Raw genomic sequence first — 21,919 nt, forward strand, 5'->3', positions numbered from 1 at the left:
TTTAATTCTAAGTATTTTTGTTTTTAATTGTTTTCTAATACAATTTTACTAAATCATTTATTCAGTCGTTTCTTTAGGTTCTCAAGGTGTTCTGTTTTAACATCTTGCAATGCCAGTACCATTGCTTTAGACAAGGAAGGATTAAATGAAATAGTCATTAGACAGCACAAATCTATTAAATCTCTCTGACACTTCTGCAAACCATCCAGGAACTTTTGGTATTGAAGAGGGTCCTTTTTTGACTGTTTCATTTCTGGTACTGAAAACCCTATCAAACTAGTAAGTATTTCATCTGCAAAGTCTACATCTAGATATGCAGTACCATCAGAAATCTTTGCTGTTATACTCCAAATGCCACCAGAACTTGAAAGATTTCCAGTTAAGGTTACAATAAATGCTTTGACCTTCACTGTTGTAATTTTCTTTGGTCTGCTGGCCATTAGAATAGACAAATAGATAAAGGGTGGAGAATATAAATCCATGGCACTAGAAAGAGGAGTGCTGTACTCTGATGATCTTGAACAAGTCTGTAAATGGTGATCATTTTCATTAGAAATGTGTGAACTGCTTTTTGGTACATAATTTACCAGCTCTCCATTTGATATTGATATTTTATTATTTAAGGAATGTCCATCTATACTGCTGAAGGTTTGTTTTATTTTATTGTCTGTCTCTGAGTCTTTATTTGTAAAATCATGGGGAAGGGGTACATTATTATGAACTGAAAAAACACTACTGTTTTGGTCTCCAGCAGATGGACTACAAAAAGATTTGCCTTCATTAATCATTTGTTCAGATAAATTTTTTTTGTTCCAATTATTATTTCTGCTTTTGCAAGTCAAAGAAAAATTACCCAGAGTATTAGGTTTATGTGAGACTCTCTCTATTGTACTCTCATCTGGGGTTCTGTTCAAAGTCAATGGCTGCAATTCTTCAGTTTCCATTTGTGAAACTATCTCTATACTTTCATCTGGGGTTCTGTTCAAAGTCAATGGCTGCAATTCTTCAGTTTCCATTTGTTCTTTCTGGACAGTTTCTTCTAAAAGCAAGGCCTCCTCCAGTGAAAAGTCATCTAATTCCCCATCAGTGAAACACATGGATGGATCTGGTGGTTTCTCTTTTGGTTTTGGAGAAATAATACGTTGTTCTTCAAAGCTTGACTGCCTTGTGGTAATAGTATTTGAAGAACTATCTGTACTGAAAAATCTTCTGTCTAAGGAGGTATCATTAATTGCTGCAAACTCATTTTCATCAAGACTTGCCAAGAGTTCTTCATCAGAAGGTCCTAATGCAGGATCTAGAACATCTGTAATTCCTGGGATGCTTTGGTTAGGATTATTTGGTATAACTGAAACTATAGGATCAGGTTCCCCAATTAATCTTGCAAGTACTTTTTCTTGGGCATATTCTTCTAAAAGAGCATCTACTTCTCCTCCCAACAGCTTCACATTTTCTGGTTTCAATAAGAGCACGCCAAGGCGGAAAGAAATGTTTCCATAAATCAAAATTTTTGTACCTGGGGGAAGATCACTATGAAGAACTGGAATAGACTGATATTCCATTCCCTGTATTTGTACAATTCCATCAGTTAGCTGTAGCATCAACATGCGTGAAGGCTTTGCTTCCCAAGGTTTTGGGGTGACCTGTGTTTCAGCTGTAATTAGGTCATTCGTTGTGTTCTTTCCTCTCAGCTTCTGTATCTGGGAATATGCAGGCTGACTGACATCAACCAATGAATTAATCTGCAGAGCAAAAAATCCAGTCAGTTCTCCTTTTGGAACTTCCAAAATGCCATCAGGTAAAAGAGGGTGTTCCAAATCTCTCAGATCAGTAAGAAGCCATTGCTCGAATACTTGTTTATTCATTTGTGCTTGACTCAAATTAACATTATCATTTTCCTCTTGAACCCAGTTAACACAAGCTTCCAACCACGTTAGAGGTACTTTAACATGCCACGTAGCTAAAAGCCAGGTTTCAACTCTTAATGCAATATTAGTTACATTCATTCTTTTAAAATAAATTATTGTGTATGTATTACCTGAAAACAAAGAAAACAAAAAAAATATGGTAATTCAGTACATTTAAATAGAGTTTCTACAATTATCTACAACTCACAGGTATAACCACACTCTTTAGATTTTTCTCTCTTCAACATCTTAAAATTCTTTGACTTTCTATATGGCCAAAATTCAAATACCACAAGTAATTAGATCATATAATGAGAAAAGCAAAAGGTTTGAGACAGATATATTCAAATTACAAATTCTGTGACCTTTATAAATTTCTTAACTTCTCTAACCCAGTTTTTTCATCTGTAAAATGCCAATACACCATCTATCTTCCAGGGTTGTTGTGAAGATTACATGACTAACATTTGTAAAGCATAATGTCAGATCTATGAAAGATACTGGGTAAATGGTAGTTATTATTATATTAATAATTGGATTCTAATCACTTAAAATTTAGTCAAAAAACAATAGTCACTAAGGTTTTCTTCATATGTTTAATTCATATTCTATTAAAACTTTTACTATTGTTTGTCCATCTAGCATTTAAATACATGGCCTGTGGATAAAAATATAACCAATAACAATGGAGTCTGAGCTGATATAAGGTATCTTGCTTGTTTGGCTAAATAAATCTCAACAGTCTTATACTTCTGATTTTCTCAGTATAACAGTAGTTGCAGAACACTAAACATTAATTAACCCTGTGGTCACAAAAGTATATTTTTTCCTCCCAAAGATGATAATATCTAAGACTTAATAAAACTTATAAAAGTTAAAAAAAAAAACTTATAAAAGTTTTAATGTGACCACAAGAAAACTTACCATCTGGAACAGGAACATAGGATTTGATGACAGGATTTGGAACAGCTTGTTCAGTGGAGTAATTATTATCTCTACTGTTCAGAAATGGCCCTGGGACAAGAAGCAGTAATGGTTATAAGGCAAAGCTACAGAAAGAATCACTGGTCTATTCGCATGAGTGTAAGAGTTTGGTGCTACAGTATTGGGGTTCCCTATTATCAATCAGGGCAGAGTGGGGTAAAACAATAAAAACATAAGGTTTGGTATGAGCCAAACAGAAACAAGTGACCTTGAGAAATTTATACATTGCCTGTGTGTTTCCTAGTCTGTATGTTTAACCTCATAAGATTACTGTAAAAATTAAAGAAGATAGAAAGAGGATGGACCACAAGGCACTGGCACAGGCACGTATCTTGGGCAGCTGGGCCAGGTGATCCAAGGGGGTGATCCAGCAAGCCTCTGGTATCCCCACCACCATGGACAGTCAGAGGATTTACAGAAGCTTCTGTAGGCTGAGAAGGGGGTGCCCAGAAAGTGTTCAAGGTCCACATGCAAAAGAAACTGAAGCTGAAGCAGGTCAAAGCAGCTCAAGCTGAAACAGAACAGTACAGCCTGCAAAGAGAGAAAAACGTCCAAGGGTGAGGAAACTGCAGCTATGAGATCCCATCGCAGTGGCAGCACTGAAGTGGAGGAGGCTCAGGAGATGATGACCATCTTTCAGGCATAATTCCAGCAAAACAGGAATGAAGTCCTAGATAACGTCTTAGCCTTTGAGACAGCAACCAGAAATTCATGAAAATTACCACATAAATGGACAAAGGAAGAAGAAAGAAGTGCCCGTTCCAGGGAATGGAATTTTGGATGCCTTCATGGAATATGAAATTTCAGCAAAACTTGAATTATATTCATGAAAAGGCAGTAAATTATTTCTGTATATTCTACAGCAAGTCCTTTCACTTTTTGGAGAATAACAAATCTAGCTTCTTTGTATGAACTTAAAAGCTTATCCTACTGTACAACATGTTGACTATAATTAATAATACTGTATTTCATGTTTGAAAGCTGCTAAAAGGGATGCCTGGGTGGCTCAGTGGTTGAGCATCGCCTTCAGCTCAGGGCATGATCCTGGAGTTCTGGGATTGAGTCCCATATCAGGCTCCTGCAGGGAGCCTGCTTCTCCCTCTGCCTATATCTCTCTTCTCTCTCTCTGTGTGTCTCTAATGAATAAATTAAAAGTTAAAAAAAAAAAAGGCTGCTAAAAGAGCAAATCTTAAAAATTCTTATCACAAGAAAAAAACACTATAATTATATGGTGATGTTAACTAGACTTATTGTGGTGATCATTTCACAATGTATACAAGTATCAAATCATTATATTGAACCACTGAAACTAATATAATGCTGTTTTTATATCAATTATACCTCAATTTTTAAAAAAACACCCAGAAAAAGGAGTTTACCCAAAGATTTCTTTTTTACCTTGTATTTTTTAGAAATGTAATGAATATACATTGTCTGGTTCCCTATGTCTTTTAGCTCAAGCAACATATATACATCAGTAGTGACTTTGGGGCACCTGGGTGGCTCGGTGGTTAAGCATCTGCCGTTGGCTCCCGTTATGATGCTGGGGTCCTGGGATCAAGTCCCACATTGGGCTCCTCGTGGGGTGCCTGCTTCTCCCTCTGCCTGTGTCTTTGCCTCTCTGTGTGCCTCTCATGAATAAATAGATAAAATCTTAAAAAAAAAAAAAATACTGACATTTTCTTTATTAGATGTAAAAAAAAAGAAAGAAAAGGGATTAAATGTTGTCATTTTTCCCTAGAGCTTTCTTGAGGGTAAGCAGCTTTATCTATGAGAAAGCAGTAAACAGTTATTTGTAACCCGTGTTAAGTAGCAGAGATCCTTAAAATAGTCTTTTCTGGCTAACAGTCATAACAATAGGGACATCTGGGTGACTCAGGCAAATGAACGCCTGACTCTTGATTTTGGCTCTGGTGGTGATCTCAGGATCATGGGATAGAGCCCCACCTTGGGCTGTGTGCGGAGCACAGGGCCTGCTTGAGATTCTCTCTCTCCCTCTGCCCCTTGCATACATGCATGCTCGTTCTCTCAATAAATAAATAAATAAGTACTAGTATAATTGTTTGGGCTGCTTTGAGTTCCTCTTAATCAAAATTATTAGATGATAGAATTAGGATTTGGTTACATTTTATTACATGTTATTATTTGGTATATTGATAATCATTTAAAAGTAAAGACTATCATGAAATCAATCAATCAACCAATCAAAATAAAATAAAATAAAATAAAATAGCTAGAAGAGCCAGTATATAATCTAGTGGTTAAGAGTACAACTGCCAAATTGTCTCACACTTATAAATTTGGTGAACCTAAACAAGAGATCACATTAATTTAACAAATGGTTACAATTTAAAGGAGTTATAGTTGTGAGTTTTACATGAATAACATTTTAAAGGAGGGGCTAAGAAGGTCATTATAATTATAGAACTGGTGAATATTTAGAGTGAAAAAAGTGAGAATATAGATACATATTATGTTTTTAATTATATACGAAAAACAATTTAAAATTTCCAAGGCAGGAAAGGTCCCTGGCCCATTGTGTTGAAAACAGACCATGTAGAGATTGATCAAGACTCTTGAAGACATTTAAGACTATGGCACCCCTATCCCAAGTCAGAGATACTGCTTCTGCAAAGGATAAAAAAGAAAATCTCTGGACTGGGGGATACCAGAGTACAGCTGAAGTGGAGATACCATACTGAAAATAGAGGGAACAAATTAATTCCTAACTCCTACTAAACACTGACCACATACTACTCTCTTCCTTTACAAAGCACCCAGAAATACCAGCGACGAGTATGCTCTCCTAGAAAGGAGACTAGAAAATCTTCCTCTGGGCAGTCTTACTACCTTAACAGAAAAGACTTAAAGATATTAACACAAGAGGTTCTCCAATTAAAAAGCCCATGTTGAAATTGCATCCACAGACTCAGAGTTTCAATCAGCTTCCTAGTTCCCCTCTCTTAACCATAACAAGACATCTAAGAAAAGATTCTAACCATAAGATGCATCAAAAAAGAAAAAAAAAAAAGCAATGAAGTAACAATGAAAGGAGACAAAAGCTTCAAAAAAGCCATTACTAATACCCTAAGAAAGATACTAATATCCATGTAGTAAGAATAGGATTCTAAAACAAGAGATATTCATAGGACATGGGCTCCTGGGTGGCTCAGCTCAGTTGGTTAAGGTCTGCCTTCGGCTCAGGTCATGATCTGAGGGTCCCGGGACTGAGCCCCACATCAGGCTCCCTGCTCCGTGGGGAGGCTCCTTCTCCCTCTTCCTCTGCCTGCTGCTCCCCCCTGCTGTGCTCCCTCTCTGTGTCTAATAAATAAATAATATCTTAAAAAATATTCATAGGACAAAAAACAACTCTTAGAAATTTAAAATATGATAGTGGAAATGAGAAACAGTAGAATGAATGGAAGATAAAGTCAAGAAATCTTTTCCAAATTTAAACATCAGTACAAAGAAATCAACAAAACACAGTGGGGATGGAAAAGAACAGTCTAGTTAGTCTAACAGACTAGGAGTTCCAGAAAGAGAAAAGAGAAAATAAATGAGGGAGGAGGGAGGGATAATCAGAGAAATAAATTTTTTTTTAATTTTTTTTTTAATTTTTTTTTATTTATTTATGATAGAGAGAGAGAGGCAGAGACATAGGCAGAGGGAGAAGCAGGCTCCATGCACCGGGAGCCCGATGTGGGATTCAATCCCGGGTCTCCAAGATCGCGCCCTGGGCCAAAGGCAGGCGCCAAACTGCTGCGCCACCCAGGGATCCCTCAGAGAAATAAATTAAGAAAACTTTCAAGAACTTAAAGATAAGTGCTTCTGAATGGAAAGAACCCAATATGATGGATAAAACATGTAACAAGGCATTATCTTTATGAAATTTTAGAATGTAGGGACAAAGATGTTGCAAACATCCAAAGAAGGATGACAAACAATAACGAATGAAAATGGCTTTAGATTTCTCAATAGAAACTGGAAGGTAAGTGAGCAATTCCTTCAAATTCTGAATGAAAATTATTTCCAACCTACAAATCTCCACCTAGGCAAAGTATCAATCAAGTATGACAGTGAAAGAAAAACATTTTCAGATCAGCATTGTCCAAAACAATTTTGTAATGGAGCATATGTTCTAACATATGAAAGACATAAACAAGAAAGAGGAAGAAATGAGAGGAAAACATTATAGTGAGGGGCATTTGGGTGACTCAGTGGTTGAGCGTCTGCCCTTGGCTCAGGTCATGGTCCTAGAGTCCCAGAATCAAGTCTTGCATCAGCCTCCTTGCAGGGAGACAGCTTCTCCCTCTGCCTATGTCTTTGCCTCTCTCTCTGTGTCTCTCATGAATAAATAAAATCTTAAAAAAAAAAAAAAAAGCATTATAGTGAAAAGTATTTGCAAGATGTAAAGGCAAACAGCTCAGAGGCCTTGAAGAGAAATTATTTTTCAAGATAAAATCATGTGAGACCACTCTTTCCAGGATCTCCTGTTTTTCTCTTTCTTGGTTTATACTTCTATTAAATAGAGCATCAACATATCTCAACGCAGAGGAGAAATTTAAGTAACTGTAGGAGTTAGGGGTTAACCTGATGAAAAATGGTAGAGAAAAGAAAAAAAAAATGACACTCAAGAGAAAATAAAATGTACTACAGGAAAGATAAAGCAGTATTTGTATACTACACAGCTTAGTTATAAGTACTTAGTTATAAGTAACATATGTGGTCATAACAGACACTCTAAATAATTATTTCACAAATTTTAATATACAGATTTGATAGCAAGATGGAAAAGGAATGGAAAGACATCAAAGAGGTAGACAAACCATGACACTCTCAACTACAGAAAACAGAGTTGCTGGAGGGGAGATGGGTGAAGGAACAGGGTAATTGGATGATGGGCATTAAAGAAGGCACATAATGTGATGAGCACTGGGTTATATGCAACTGATGAATTACTGAACTCTATTTCTGAAACTAATGATGTACTACTATATGTTGGCTAATTGAACTTAAATTAAAAAAAAAAAAAAAGATGTAATACCAAAATGGAAAAATGTGTGTGAAGGTAGAAGTGGGTGAGAGGTAGGTGGAGAGAGCTAAATTCTCATCTCTGCAGTAAGTCAACAGAAAGTGCCTAAAACTGAAAAATTAAGATGTAGTAATACCTGTATGGTTTCCTGAGTCCTAAAAGTAAATACAAAAAAGAATCAGCTAGATAAGTTGAAAGTGGTTGCTTCTGAGGAAGAGGACAGGGAATTGATATTTTTCAAAACAATTCTTTGAAGTTTGATATTTTAAATATATACAAAACTTTGTTTTTAAATCTTCTCCTTTCATTGATTTCTTTGTACTGATGTTTAATTTGGGGAGAAGATTTTAACTTTACCTTCCATGTGCTCTGAGTTTTTCATTTCTGCTATTAGCAATAAACAAAATAGTACAAAAGTATATCTTTTAAAATTAAAGGTATGAATTATAATAGTGATATACTGGGACAGATGGTAGTTACATTTGCAGCGAATAAACTTGTTGAATCACTGTTCTACACCTAAAGCTAATATAATATTGTGTCTACTATACAAAAAATAAATAAATAAAGGTATGAAAGACAAAATGCTTTCCTCCTAAGATCAAGAATAAAACAGATGTTGGGGTGTCTGAGTGGCTTAGCCGGTTAAGCATCTGACTCTTGATTTCAGCCCAGGCTGTGATCTCAGGGTGGTGGGATCAAACCCCCCCATGGAGCTATGTGCTCAGTGCAGAGTCGCTTGAGATTCTCTCTCTCTCTCTCCCTCTGCCCCTCCTCCACTCTAAATAAGAAAATCTTGAAAAATATAAATAAATAAACAGATGTGCTACTCACTTTTGGCAGTACATATACTAAAATTGGAGGAATACAAAGAAGACTACCATGGCCTCTGTGCAAGGATAACACACAAATTTGTCAAGCATTCCATATTTTTATGAAATAAAAACTAAAAAACAACAATACACAATAAAGAATAAAGGAGAGGTCTACTCCCAACAGTTTAACATTTACAGGAGGCCGCTGTGAGTGCAATAAGGCAAGATAAAAATAAAAGGTATATAGATTAAAACAGAAAAAAAAAATAGCATGCAGAAAGATATATAGACCAATAGAACAGAATAAAGAGCTAGAAACAAACCCTCATAAATATAGATACTCCAATGATCTTTGACAAGGGTGCAAAGATTACACAACAGAGAACGGACAGTCTCTTCAATAAATGGTGCTAGGAAAACTGGATATCTACATGCAAAAGGATGAAAATGGACCCTTATCTTACACCATCATCAAAAATTAACTCAAAATGGAGATCTAAATGTAAGGCCTGAAACTATAAAACTACCATTTACATTCTGCTCTGTGAAAGACACTAAAAAATATAAAGACACACATACAAACTCACACATGACAAACCACAAACTGGGGGAAATAATGGACAGAAAACTTGTATCCATTATATATGAAGAATCTATACTTAAAATTCAGTAAGAAAAATAACTTATGTTAACATGAATAAAACATCTGAACAGGCACTTCACCAAAGATATGCAGAAGGCAAATAAACTCATTAGCTCAACATTATTAGACCTTAAGGAAATGCAAAATTAAAATAACAATGTGGTACTACACATCTATTAGCATGGCTAAAATAAAAAATAACTGAGAATACCAAATATTAGAATTTTCATACATTGTTGGTGGGAATACAAAATGGCACAGCCATTTTGGGAAAACAGATAAGCAGTTTCTCAGAAAGAAAAACATACACTTACCATAACAATCCAACAATCACATTACTAGGTAATTACTCAAGAGAAATGAAAACGTATACTAATTAAAAACCTTTTCTGTGAATGTTTATAAGTAGCTTTATCATAACAGCCGAAAACAATCCAGATGTCCTTCAACTGATGATGGATATATAAATTATGGGACATCATTACAATGCAATATTATGCAATAATAAAAAAGAATAAACTAAGACTAGATCAAAGCCATGCATGAATGTTGCTATAGACTGCATCCCCCCAAAAATTCATATGTTGAAATCCTAATGCACAATGTGATGGTATTAGAAGTAGGGCTTTTGGGACATGCATATTAGGTCAGGAAGGTGGAGCTCATGAAAGAGATTATGGCTTTTATAAGAGACCACACTACCACCACCACCACTACCACGACCCCCACAGAGCTACCTTGCTCCTTTCACCATAGAAGGTTAGTGAAAAGATGGCCATCCAGGAACACAGAAGTGGTTTCTCCTCACCAAACATTGAAACGGCTGACACCTTGATCTTGGACTTCCCAGCCTCCAGAGAAGTAAATTTCTGTTGTTTCTAAGCCCTTCAGTTTATGGTATTTTGTTAGAGCAGCCTGAATAGACTAAGACAAATGTCAAATGTAGGATGTGAAGTGAAAGAAGCCAGACAAAGACTGCACAATTCCATTTACATGACATGCTAGAAAAAGCAACATTAGCAACAAAAAACTGTTCAATGGTTGCCCAAGACTAAAGATATAAGGACTGACTACAGGAGCATAAGGAAACTGGGGGGAGGGTGACAATCATGATGGTGGTGGTGATAGTGATATGGCTATGTTTGTTAAAACACACAGAGCTATACAAAAGAAAAACATGTTAGTGTATATAAATTATATCTCAATAAAAACTGAAGGTAAACACCAAAAGAATAGAAATGTAATTTCCAAGCTAGCCGAGGAAAAGAAATAAAGAAAACAATTCAACAGAAGGCATTAAGCAATATCCAACTATAAATAGAAACAATAAAATGGTTTAAACATGTCTAAATATATCAGCAATCAAAAATGAATATAGATTAACTCACCTGTTAAAAGATACTCTCAAAATGAATAAACCAAATCCAGTTGTATGCTTAAAGGACAGAACTAAAACAAAATAACATCAAATATGAAATTAATTAAAATAAACCCATGTTAAAACTTCCAAGCATGATTCCATGAAGCCACAGCTTAGTGACATCTTATCCTCAAGACTAAAAGATCTGTACAGTTGACCCCTGAACACAGGTTTGAACTGCACAGGCCCACTTTTATGCAGATTTTTTTCAATCATTATATTACTGTAATGTGTTTTTTCTTATGATTTTCATAATATTTTCACCATCTTCCTTTACCATAGAATACAGTATATAGAGGTACCCCGGTGGCTCCATCAGTTAAGTGTCTGTGGCTCAGATCATGATATCAGGGTTCTGGGATCCAGCACTGCGGTCTGGCTCCCTGCTCAGCAAGGAGCCTGCTTCTCCTTCTCCCTCTGCCCCTACCCACCCCCCCACCCCCACCTAGTTCATGCTCTCTTTCCATCTCAAATAAATAAAATCGTTAAAAAAAAAAAAAAAAAAAAAAAAACAATATATAGTACAATGTAACACAAAATATGTGCTAATTGACTACTTATGTTACCAGCAAAGCTTCTGGTCAACAGTAAGCTATTAGTAGTTACAGGGGAGTGGAAAGTTCTAAATGGATTTTCAACTGTGTGGTGGTCAACACCCTAACCCCAGCTCTGTTCAAGGGTCAACTGTAATTTTATTGTATCTGCTGTCATTTTTTTTTTTTTTACCTAAAAAATTAAGCCAAATCCAAGGCTCTTAGGTGTGCTCATTCAATAAGTTCCCTATTTCCTCCAATAAAATGTAAACACCACAGCACTGGCAGGTTGACCTAGTATAATTTGCAAAGGTGTTGTGGAAATGTAATGACAGTAAGTAAACTGAAATTAGGACAAAGTGTACCTTTAGTTGAGTTATAAACTGTTTAAGCAAATTATCAAGCATAAATGCCACAATTACAATTAAGTTGTCTGCAGAATGTTTTGTACTATAAGTCACTCTGGGGACAGTATATACCCCCATTATGACATGCAGCCACATAAATAGCAATGCTACTTTCTAGCTGAACCTATTAAATACTAGGAGCTAATACTATGGGTAATTTTAGGAGGAGGAAGGAACAAATGAAAAACGAAGAAAGACTGACTAGCTGTGAATTGAAAAAGGTCAAGGCTGGACAGAAAATGAACAAGGATGAATTTCAGAGATATAAATCCTATATCCCAGCAAGTACAGCTGTATAAACAGAGATAAAGATAAGGACTTGTTGAAAATCAAAATTAAAACCTCTTATTTGTAAGATTTTTAACTTTTTTAAAAATATGTTTACATCTGTTTTATTATACCTAAACCTCAAAATAACACGATAGAATAAGTAGTCATCTACATAAAATAAATAAAACTGAGGCACGAAGATTAAAATATAAAGATCAAAAACAAAACAAAACAAATCATAAAGACCATGTGGTAGCAGACCCAGAACTAGAACTAGTTCTTCTAATATCCATTTCTAAGCCTTTTGCTAGACCCTGTTGACTTCTGTGAAAAGAGGGAGTATAACCAGTCCCTTATTTACTTGTAAAACCCACTATAAAATGCACTCATAAAAAGTCATTCTAAAAGAGCACTACCTGCTATTATAATGAACACACTTTTCTCAGATCTCAAATAATAAGCTCATCTAGTATATCCTAACTTATTTCATTTAGTGTCAAGTGAAAGAAAAACTTAACATCACCCACTGCATCTATCTGTAACAGCTTCAAAACAATAGTGCCATGGTTAATTACTACTTTTTCTTTGCTATAACTCTACAAAAATACCACATAAAACAATTTCAAATTTTTAAAAACTTACAAACTGATGTTAAAATTTCGGTATCCATTTTTTTTCCCTTTACTTCAAACACATACTCCCTTGTTAGTGTTGTTGAAGATGACAAGTGACAAACTCCTTTCAAATGACAATTGGGACAAATTCTGAGAAACACTGCTCAGTGATCCACAACTAAATTGTTCTATTAATGTGTGGCAGTCCTAATTAATAATTCTATCCTAGTACTATCCTTTTGGATTTAAATCTCTACTTCTCAAGCAACTACGATTTTATAATAATGTTACCGAAAGCAGGCAAAGAAAAAATTCTAATGACTAAAACCCCAAAGAGATAACCAAGACACATTTAAAACACTAGTAAATGTAATAAGATATACTTAACAGTATAGAAGCACTCAAATATAACTAATCTCAAATATTTTACCAAAAGAGTCAAGAACTTTGGGGGGGGCGGGAAACTGACTGCTAAATGAACATGTTACATAGAATTCTTCATTTAAAAGCATATGTAGGGTATAATGATCAGATATGGATGTAGTTCCCCAACTGCATGTTATAACAATTGTAATAGAGCTTCTGGGTGGCTAAGGAGCTAAACATCTGCCTTTCCCTCAGGTGTGATCCCAGGGTCCCAGGATTGAGTCCCCCAGGGGGCTCCCTGCTCTACAGGAAGCCTGCTTCTGCCTCGGCCTCTCTCTCTCTCTCTCTCATAAATAAGTAAATAAAATCTTTTTTTTTTAGTTGTAATAAATAAAAGAATTCTATATATAATAGGATGTTTTCTACAGGTTAGAAAGTAAATTTTATTTACAAATTTAATTAAATGGAAAAAGTATTGTAACATAGGATCTATATTTATTATAAAGATTAGACTGGGTTTCAATAACCAAGCCTTTTAATAATTTAATTAACTATATTACTTGCATCTACTCCTCCTGAGAATTCTTAAAGTTTTCCTTCCTGTCTTTCTGGAGAAATTGAGCAATCATAGTCACTGCAGGTAGAAACAACCTAGAGGGGAGGTGTGAGCTAGGGAATACTATCTCCCAACTGCTCATACACAGTGAACAGCCCCTAGTCCTCAAGAACACATTGTCTAAAAAAGAAAAAAAATATGGAAAAGTATGCTTTTTAAACTGTACATTAAAATGAATAAATAATAAAAATATAAAAAATAAAAAATTGTACATTAAGAAATGTTCCTAACAGGGCATCCCAGGTGGGTCAGCGGTTTAGCACCACCTTCAGCCCAGGGCGAGATCCTGGAGACTCAGGATTGAGTCCCACGTCAGACTCCCTGCATGGAACCTGCTTCTCCCTCTGCCTGTGTCTCTGTCTCTGTCTCTCTCTCATGAATAAATAAAATCTTTTTTTAAAAAAATCATTTAAAAAGAAAAAAAATGGGAAAAAATGGGGCAGTCCAGGTGGCTCAGCGGTTTAGCGCCGCCTTCAGCCCAGGGCGTGATACTGGAGACCCAGGATGGAGTCCCACATCGGGCTCCCTGCATGGAGCCTGCTTGTCCCTCTGCTTCTCCTTCTGCCTGTGTCTCTGCCTCTCTCTCTCTCTGTATTTCTCATGAATAAATAAATAAAATATTTTAAAAAGGAAAAAAAATGTTCATAACATATGATCACTTCTTTTACTCTCCCAAATGAATCTTAATAAAACAATCAAAAGGAGGACAAATATTTACATGCCAGAGTGTTTACCACTGTATAGTATGGAAAAAAACAGAAACAATCAAAATGTTCAACGGGGGTAAAAATTACACTATGTTGGATCTGTGAGATGAACGGTTATTGTCTTTAAAAAAAAATTTCTAAAGCTCTATTGAATATGAAAATACATTTATAATTTAGTTACAAAAAAAGCCAGATACAAAATTACATATATCTTAATCCCCATTAATTTTAGAATCATGAAAAAAAGTGTTTTCTAAAAAACTGATTTTATACACACTAAACACAATACTCTACATTTAAGTTCTTCACTGCAGGAACTGACCAGGAAAGAATAGAGTAGGTAAAACCTATTATTCACCACAAAGACTTAGACCTATTGGATCTATAAGTTAATTTTCAGTTCACCTGGGTGGCTCAATCGGTTAAGTGTCTGCCTTCGGCTCAGGTCATGATACTAGGGTCCTGGGATTAAGCCCCGCAGCAGGCTCCTTACTCAGACGGAAGCCCGCTTCCCCCTTTGCCCATCTCCCTCAACTCCTGCTCTCTCTCTCTGCTTTCTCTCAAATTAAAAAAAGGGGGGGGGGGAGATTTTCAATTGGCCTCAGCTATTCCAATTGTTTAAAAACTAAACAAAAGGCAGAAGTACTATCCTTTTGGACATTGTACATGGCATTAAACAGATAGCTGAGACTTAAAAGCACTAACAAATACTGAAATCATCACCACTCCATGTTTACACTAGCTTCATCTAAAAAATAAAAGTGTGTGTCTTAACTCATTAGGAATAACTTCAAAATTTTGAGAAGGTATTCTCTGAAAATTGGGGGGGGGGGGGGGGGGCGTGTTGTACCCAGTGACTGAAATTAGAAGTTATCGGTGGCGCTGTTTGTGAATCCTCCATAACCTACCCTAAGGAAAAGACAGAGACTAGGTTTAGCAGCTTGAATCCTACATCTGCCATGTGACTTCAGACACGTTTCTTCTCAGTCTTAATTTTCTTATCCATGAGACAAAGATAACCACAATTTACTTGTAGGACTGTTGTAAGCTTTAAACTGCCAGCACAAGGTTAAGACACATAGTGAAGAACTCAGGAAATGGTAGTTACAATATTTCAAATAATCATTCAGCTGGGGACCCCTGGGTGGCTGAGCGCCTGACTTTGGCTCGGGCATGTTCCTGAAGTCCAAGGGATGGAGTCCCACATCTGGCTTCCTACATGGAGCCTGCTTCTCCCTCTGCCTTTGTCTCTGCCTCTTTCTGTGTCTCTCATGAATAAATAAAATCTTAAAAAAAAAAATCATCCAGCTGCCTAGTGTACAATCTCAATTGTTGGTTTAACTAAAGTAAAGTAAATACTAGCTCTAAATTCACTGAGAGTTCAAAATAACCATAAAATTCATTATACAAGAGAGGAGGCACTGAATGCATCCATCAAGTTGGCAATCCTTGAATGAACAAAAGTACAATACAGTAGTTTAGTTGAAAACAACAGAGGATGAAAAAAATGGTGAAAAGGCAGACCTTACTGTTATTTAAAAAGTACACCTAAAAAGTGAATTAAAACGAGGAAACATGTGGAAAAAGAAGGGAAAAAAAAACCCATCTGGCAATGACATCTAAAAAAAGGTCAGTAACAGCTTTCACCAGTTAGGGCCCAGTCAGAAGACAGTGAAACTGGGAGGAGGAAGTTCATTGATAGGGCTGTTTACTTTGTCTTACTTCTCTTCACTTTCTCAAGGCAGAAAATGATGGCTACACCAGAAATAGTAGCTTGAAAGAAAGCATCAGTTCAGTACCTTATAAGTGATAGTGACGTGTACCAGGTGTCAAACAGCAATTTAATATTGCAAATCCTGACTGGCAGATTAAATCTCTATAATCCAAAAATTCACAACCCCTACAAACCGGTATCAATTCTTAGTCAAATATTTAAGAAAGACCTGCAGCTCTCTCTGCCTGTGTGTCTGCCTCTAAGAAAAGAAAAGAAAAAAAAAAAAAAAAGACCTGCACCATGTAAGGTAGAACCAAACTGTGAACTAAGTATTACCTCCCAACAAGACTTTTCATAGACAGGCTCTTTATGGGGGGAAGGTGGGGCATTCAAAAACACATCACATTTAAAGGGACCTATATACTTCACAATCCTAGATGCTGTGCTCTAACATTATTTAACTATCCTCCAAGCCAGTAAATGTTCATGCTTCGTGAAGTCCACAGTTCCCCCAAACAAGAGTTTCTCCCTAATTAGGCAAGTAAAAGATAATGGATGAACACAATTATACAATAAAACAATGCTGGTCACAGCCACTTTGCGAATTATTCAAGAGGGAAATCAAGTTATGATAGGATGGGGAGGGACATCTGAGTGGCTCAGCAGTTGAGCGGCTGCCTTTGGCTCAGGTCATGACCCCCAGGTCCTGGGGCTCCCCGCAGGGGGCCTGCTTCTCCCTCTGGCTAGGTCTCTGCCTCTCTCTGTGTCTCTCATGAATAAATAAATAAAATCTTAAAAAAAAAAAAAAAAAGGAAGGTTACAAGAGGATGAGTCAGCACAAATTCACACTACAAAACGTATATATCTGCATCCTCCTAACGGTGGGCTTAATTGCACATGTAAATTATAACATTTTATGCTTCAACACGTATGTGGGGTTGTGGGTGAAGGCTGGGGACACTGGCAGCGGCCAGGCCACTTTCCAGAGTCGTCACCAATTCCCAGTCCCTTAACAAAAGAAGTTCTCCGAGCTGGGCACGGGGCCTTACAAGTAACCCAACGCACAAGTACGCTCTTGACTAGGCTACGACATTGTGGGTCCGTTTCCTTCACAGCCGACTCCCGACACTCCCTCAGACGGAGGGATGAACAGCCGGATGCGAAGGATTCGGACGTGTACCACTTACTGCGCCGTTTGCATTCATTTGGGGAGACAGAATGCAACACCTCACAGAGAAGCTGCAGCGACGACACCACAAAATACTCTCCTCACAGGCCCCATTCACAAAAATGGGGGCGGGGCAAGGGATTAAGAAGAAACAGAGGGAAAAAGAACGGTCTCGCCCGGACGCGCGTGAAAGCGCCTGGGGTCTCCGGGGAGCGCCGGCACAGAGCCTGGGGCGAAGGGGCCAGTCTCCGGGACTGCGAGGCCGGCCCGCGTCTTCCGGGATCCCGCCAGAGCGGACGGCTGACGGCGAGCCGCACACCGCCTGCTGCGCCGCGACCGGGCCGCGCCTGCCAGGCGCTGCGACCCGTTACAAACAGCGGGGCTACCCAGCGGGCGGGCCGCATTCACCACCAGGCGGAAAGCGGCCCGAGCGGCGGGAGGGAGCCGCAAGTGTGGACTGTGGAAACCGGGGCATTCGTCTGGGCCTACCACTGACCTGGGCGTCCCGCCTTCCTCTCGCGCAACAGCGGTCCCCGGGCCGCGCGACTGAGAACAGGAACCAACAGGCTCGCGCCCTAAGCCTTTTTTTTCCCCCCTCTCGCTTCCCGCCCGATTTCCCGCGCGCTCACGCCCCTCCTCCAAACCTAAAATTCCTTCAGCCCCCTCCCAAGTGCGCGTGAACCAGATAGCCCTCAGTTCTCGCGAGAGGCTTTCCTCCTCCCTCCCCTCTGCCACTAGTGAGTGCGCGAACGAGAAAGGAGGAGGGCGCTCCAGGCGAAAGCACTGCGGACGCCATTATCCTCTGTTTCTCAGCTGCTGCAACCTCGACGTCTCGCCTACGTCCCGCTTCTTTGCGGCCTATAGGTAATTGGGACTTTTGGCGCTAGGGTATTATAGATTCAGGCATGGGTTTGGCCTCCCTAAAGGCTGCGTTGGCTTCTTTCAAGCCCGGCTTTCCTCGGGCCCGTAGCGGCCTCACAACCTAAAGGGAGGCGCCGGCGCGAGGCGTGGCGTCGCCTCCTTCGGCGCTTTGATTGACACGGCCTTGGGCCAATCACTTTGCCCTCGCGCCACCGCTAAACCCCGGGCAACCAATTGGGCTCGGCGGCGGGGTAGGGAGCGCGGGGAGGCGGGGGCAGGCGGCGGGGGCCTGCGCTCGCTCTCTGTCTAGCTGTGACCGGCTGAGGCGGCGAGGTGGCGCGGCGGCACAGGGACGGCGGCCTCGCGCGGTGAGGAGCGGGGCTGGATGAACGGCGCGCGGGGACGAGGGTCGGAGACCAAGTTTGCCGCTTGCGGGAGGCGTTTGGGGGCTGCTTGATGGTTGGCGGGTTCTCTGAGAGGGAACGTTGCCCGGTTTCCCCTCCCCCACCTCCGCCATTTCCCTGAGCGTATATCCGCAGTCCGAGCTGTGGGGTTAAGAGGCTTCGAGGATTTGTGAGGCATGTGTCTGTAGGATGATCGGTAGTTTTGTAGTTTTCAGAACTAGACATCTTGTGTAGGAAGGCGAAGTGGCCGGCGGGCGGGACCCGAGGGCGGTGGAGGACGCCGCCGCTCTCTTTGTGTGGGTCCCAGCGCACTAGGCCCTCCCGGCCCGGGCTTGGAGCTGGAGTGGGGGAGATGGAATGGTGGAGGCTGCCTCCGTTGCTTTGTCTCTCCCGCTGTGGGGGGAGGGTGCGGGGGATGAGATCTCGGGACCGCGTGGTGGGTGGGGGAGGGGGTCCGCGCTCGGCTCCGCCTAGTAGCACGTAGTCGCCATTACGCGGGCCGCCATTTCCTGTCGGGTCCGGGTGAAGAGCTTCGCGGCGCTTCTGCTCTCGCCTTCGGCTCTTTGAACTCCTGTTCCTGGGCTGTGGCGGATCTCCGGTACTGCGCGGCGGCGGGGCCGGGGCACGTTCGCGTTCGGCTGGTCGCGCCCGCATTTAGCGTTTTTTTTGCGGTTTGAGGAGTGGTAACTAAAAGTTGAACGGTGAACCGCGGCAACGTTTTCCTTACGAATGGAGCCCGCTGTCCTTGGAGTTCCTTAATGTAAATCTTCATCGTGCCTGAACATTTAGTTAAACGATGGCGGTGAGGGTAGCGTTTCAGTTAGTCGTTGGAAGAGAGGTTTATCGACAAACGGTATGGAAGATCGGGAGGCATAAATGTAGCTTGAGGCTGTCGCCTTCCTACCAGAGACTAGCCCTTGAGGGCTGGCGAAAGGTTGTCGGCGGTCCAATCGCTCGCGCTAGAGGGTCTGATTGTCAGGTTATAGACTTTTAACCTAACTTAAGATATTCTTACGGTGACAATATTAGCGTTTTAGGGCTTTATCGGCTGTTTGAATAATCGAGTAATACTAGCAGTTGGGGGGTCTGATCCTGTATGAAGTTTTAAGATTTAATTCTCCGGTACATTGACCTGACTGTGGGATATACTAGCTTGAATTTGCCTTCATACTTGTAAGTTAGAGATTTCAGAGACTGGCCTTTCAGGTCACCAATGGGAAGATAACAAAGCCACGCGCAATTTAAAATTCCAGCATAGCTGATTTTGTATCTATAAACGTACACCTTTGGGGACAAAATTGAAGGCTTTGGGGTTTACGTCGTCCAGACTTCGTCTTCTCTGTATTGTGTAAACAATTAGTTGCCGTGGTGAGACTGTCCAGTGGCTAAAAATTTGGTTTTCTTTTTACAAAGAATGAGATAGGGTCCTGTGGTTTTTGGTTTGTCTTAAGGCAATCATTTGAGAGTATAAGACCCAGTTTTAGGAAGAGCTGTTTAGTTTGTATTCAAATCGCTGTTAACTAGTATTCAGTAATAACCAAAAGGCAAAACTGATTTATGTTGGTTTTTATAGGCTACTGCAGCACTAGGGTGTCAGTTGGTCCCGCCCAGAACACTTCAGTTCTGCTCTGCAAGGATATATAATACCTGGTACGTTCTAGAAGCAGTCATTTCTTTGCCTTTTTTATTATTATTCAGTGAGACACAAAGCTTACTTTGCAATAAACCAAATGTACAAGTCTCTTTATTTTTCAACAGATTGGTGTGTCCATTTGATACACGAAAATGGAAACTGAACAGCCAGAGGAAACCTTCCCCAACACCGAAACCAATGGTGAATTTGGTGAGAGATTTTAATTTTAACAATTACTGTATTTTCCATTCTGTTTCATTATTTAGAACTGTTTGGTCTGACATCCCACTCAGCTATCTCTTGATTCTTACTTATGAAGTAGACATGAGTGTCATATGCATTAATGGCTGTAACCTTTACAGACGATAAAAATACTATTTACTTGCATTTTACAACCATCAATCCTTTGAAGTATTTTGTCCCATTGTTTTGTGTTTAGAAAGTGTTATTGGGAGGGAATGTGCTTTGATTGAGTTAGCAAAACTCCAAACAGAATCGAGCTGCTTTCTCTGACCAATGGGTTGAAACTAAAATGTAATTGAAATAAAGGTGCTTTTTCTTATAATAACTAGTGCTTTTTTGAAATCTGAACTAATTTGTAGGTAAACGCCCTGCAGAAGATATGGAAGAGGAACAAGCTTTTAAAAGATCTAGAAACACTGATGAGATGGTTGAACTACGCATTTTGCTTCAGAGCAAGGTATAAATTTTGTTCTCAAAAATTTGAGGTTGGTTCTACTTAAAGTAGAAATTAAAATTAGTTATGGTTTGGCTCTCTGGGAATCAGTGTAAACCTTACAGTTTGAAGAATATAAAGATTAGTGTGTCCTTTTCCAAACAGATTTGTAGGCCACGTTATTTTGATAATAGTTAAAAACACTTAATATAGTGAGTCCGTACGGGTCAGAGTAGGGTGATGCTTAAGGCATTGATGGATTAAAGTTTATACCTTGATTGCATTGTAGGGAAAACATAGTTGGTAACAGTGTGAGGGTATCTAATACGTTTAAGTTATTTTTTTGTCAGAAGGAAACTGTAAAATTAATCAATGCTTAACTTTTATGCTTCATGTAATTTTTGGCATGCTGAAAAATCCAAAGCTGTCTTGGTGGTTTGGTCCCCAAAGCACATAGACTCTTGATTTTTTTTTTTTCTTTTTTTTACCTGATGGTTTTGATTTTGATTACCTCCAAATAGATTTTCCGTTCTGTCGCCCAAAAAGGGAGGTTAGAGGGTTTTTGTTCTTTGCTGCAGTTAAGAGCATAGAAAGGCATATTAACATAAGGAAAGGGAAAAGTAAGCTTTTTTGTTTTTTTATCTTCTCCAGAATGCTGGGGCAGTGATTGGAAAAGGAGGCAAGAATATTAAGGCTCTCCGTACAGACGTAAGTATTAAAGAGTTTAAACTACTACACAAGCAGCTTCAGTTTATGTGTGTAGAAATTTAAAGATTTGCATCATAGAAATCATTTAATAGTCTAGTTTCAAGCCATTTGTAATAATTGATTACATAGATGATTTCAAGGTTTGCCATTCCTGATTTAACGAAGCCCAGATTGAGTTTGGGAAGGGGGGGGGTCTGTATTAAACCTCTTCACTTTCTAATAACTTTCCACCAAATTCCTCACTTCAAGATAACATTTTAATTAGAAATAATAACAGTGTAAAGACCCTTAATTGCACCATTTACCATGTGTGAATCAATTATAGTATATCAAAACCATTGCAGGTAGCTGATTAAACTCAGAAACTTTTATTTCCTTTTTTTAATCGTCCATCTGTTTAACAGCTTGCACATGGAGCACAGATATTAATGTTGAGGTTGC

General features: G+C 39.1%; 2 protein-coding genes, 1 non-coding gene and 1 pseudogene across 15 annotated transcripts in view; 3 read left to right on the forward strand and 1 right to left on the reverse strand.

Moving 5' to 3' along the window:
• On the reverse strand, positions 1-18,717 carry RMI1 (RecQ mediated genome instability 1). Of its 4 annotated transcripts, none has more exons than XM_025423190.3 (4): positions 17,693-17,877; positions 10,770-10,830; positions 2,832-2,921; positions 1-2,038 (listed from the first exon to the last, which is right to left on the reverse strand). In XM_025423190.3, the coding sequence occupies exon 4, from the start codon at positions 2,004-2,006 to the stop codon at positions 54-56; it is 1,953 nt and encodes a 650-aa protein (XP_025278975.1). In that variant the 5' UTR covers positions 2,007-2,038; positions 2,832-2,921; positions 10,770-10,830; positions 17,693-17,877; the 3' UTR covers positions 1-53. The 4 variants fall into 4 exon arrangements, with proteins under 4 accessions (XP_025278975.1, XP_025278977.1, XP_025278976.2 ...); XM_025423192.3 differs by lacking the exon at positions 17,693-17,877 and adding an exon at positions 17,216-17,383; XM_025423191.3 differs by lacking the exons at positions 10,770-10,830; positions 17,693-17,877 and adding an exon at positions 18,566-18,717.
• LOC112643503 (V-type proton ATPase subunit G 1-like) lies at positions 2,985-4,016 on the forward strand (annotated as a pseudogene).
• LOC112645692 (U6 spliceosomal RNA) lies at positions 8,747-8,857 on the forward strand. Its single transcript, XR_003127197.1, has one exon. It is a non-coding gene; the product is annotated as a U6 spliceosomal RNA (small nuclear RNA).
• HNRNPK (heterogeneous nuclear ribonucleoprotein K) overlaps positions 17,910-21,919 on the forward strand; it is a 12,180-nt gene continuing 8,170 nt past the window's right edge. For 4 of the 10 annotated variants that reach the window (XM_025423198.2, XM_049116222.1, XM_049116224.1 and 1 more), the window contains exons 1-5: positions 17,910-18,060; positions 20,035-20,111; positions 20,220-20,304; positions 20,697-20,794; positions 21,422-21,478. In XM_025423198.2, the coding sequence (XP_025278983.1) occupies positions 20,247-20,304; positions 20,697-20,794; positions 21,422-21,478 (213 nt within the window). In that variant the 5' untranslated portion in view covers positions 17,910-18,060; positions 20,035-20,111; positions 20,220-20,246. Of the gene's footprint in view, positions 18,061-18,294; positions 18,426-18,920; positions 19,060-20,034; positions 20,112-20,219; positions 20,305-20,696; positions 20,795-21,421; positions 21,479-21,919 lie in introns of those variants that run through there. The other 6 variants (XM_025423199.3, XM_035700349.1, XM_049116235.1 and 3 more) reach the window with 5 other exon arrangements.

Source organism: Canis lupus, chromosome 1, assembly GCF_003254725.2.
Source record: "Canis lupus dingo isolate Sandy chromosome 1, ASM325472v2, whole genome shotgun sequence".
In the NCBI taxonomy this organism is placed as follows: domain Eukaryota; kingdom Metazoa; phylum Chordata; class Mammalia; order Carnivora; family Canidae; genus Canis; species Canis lupus.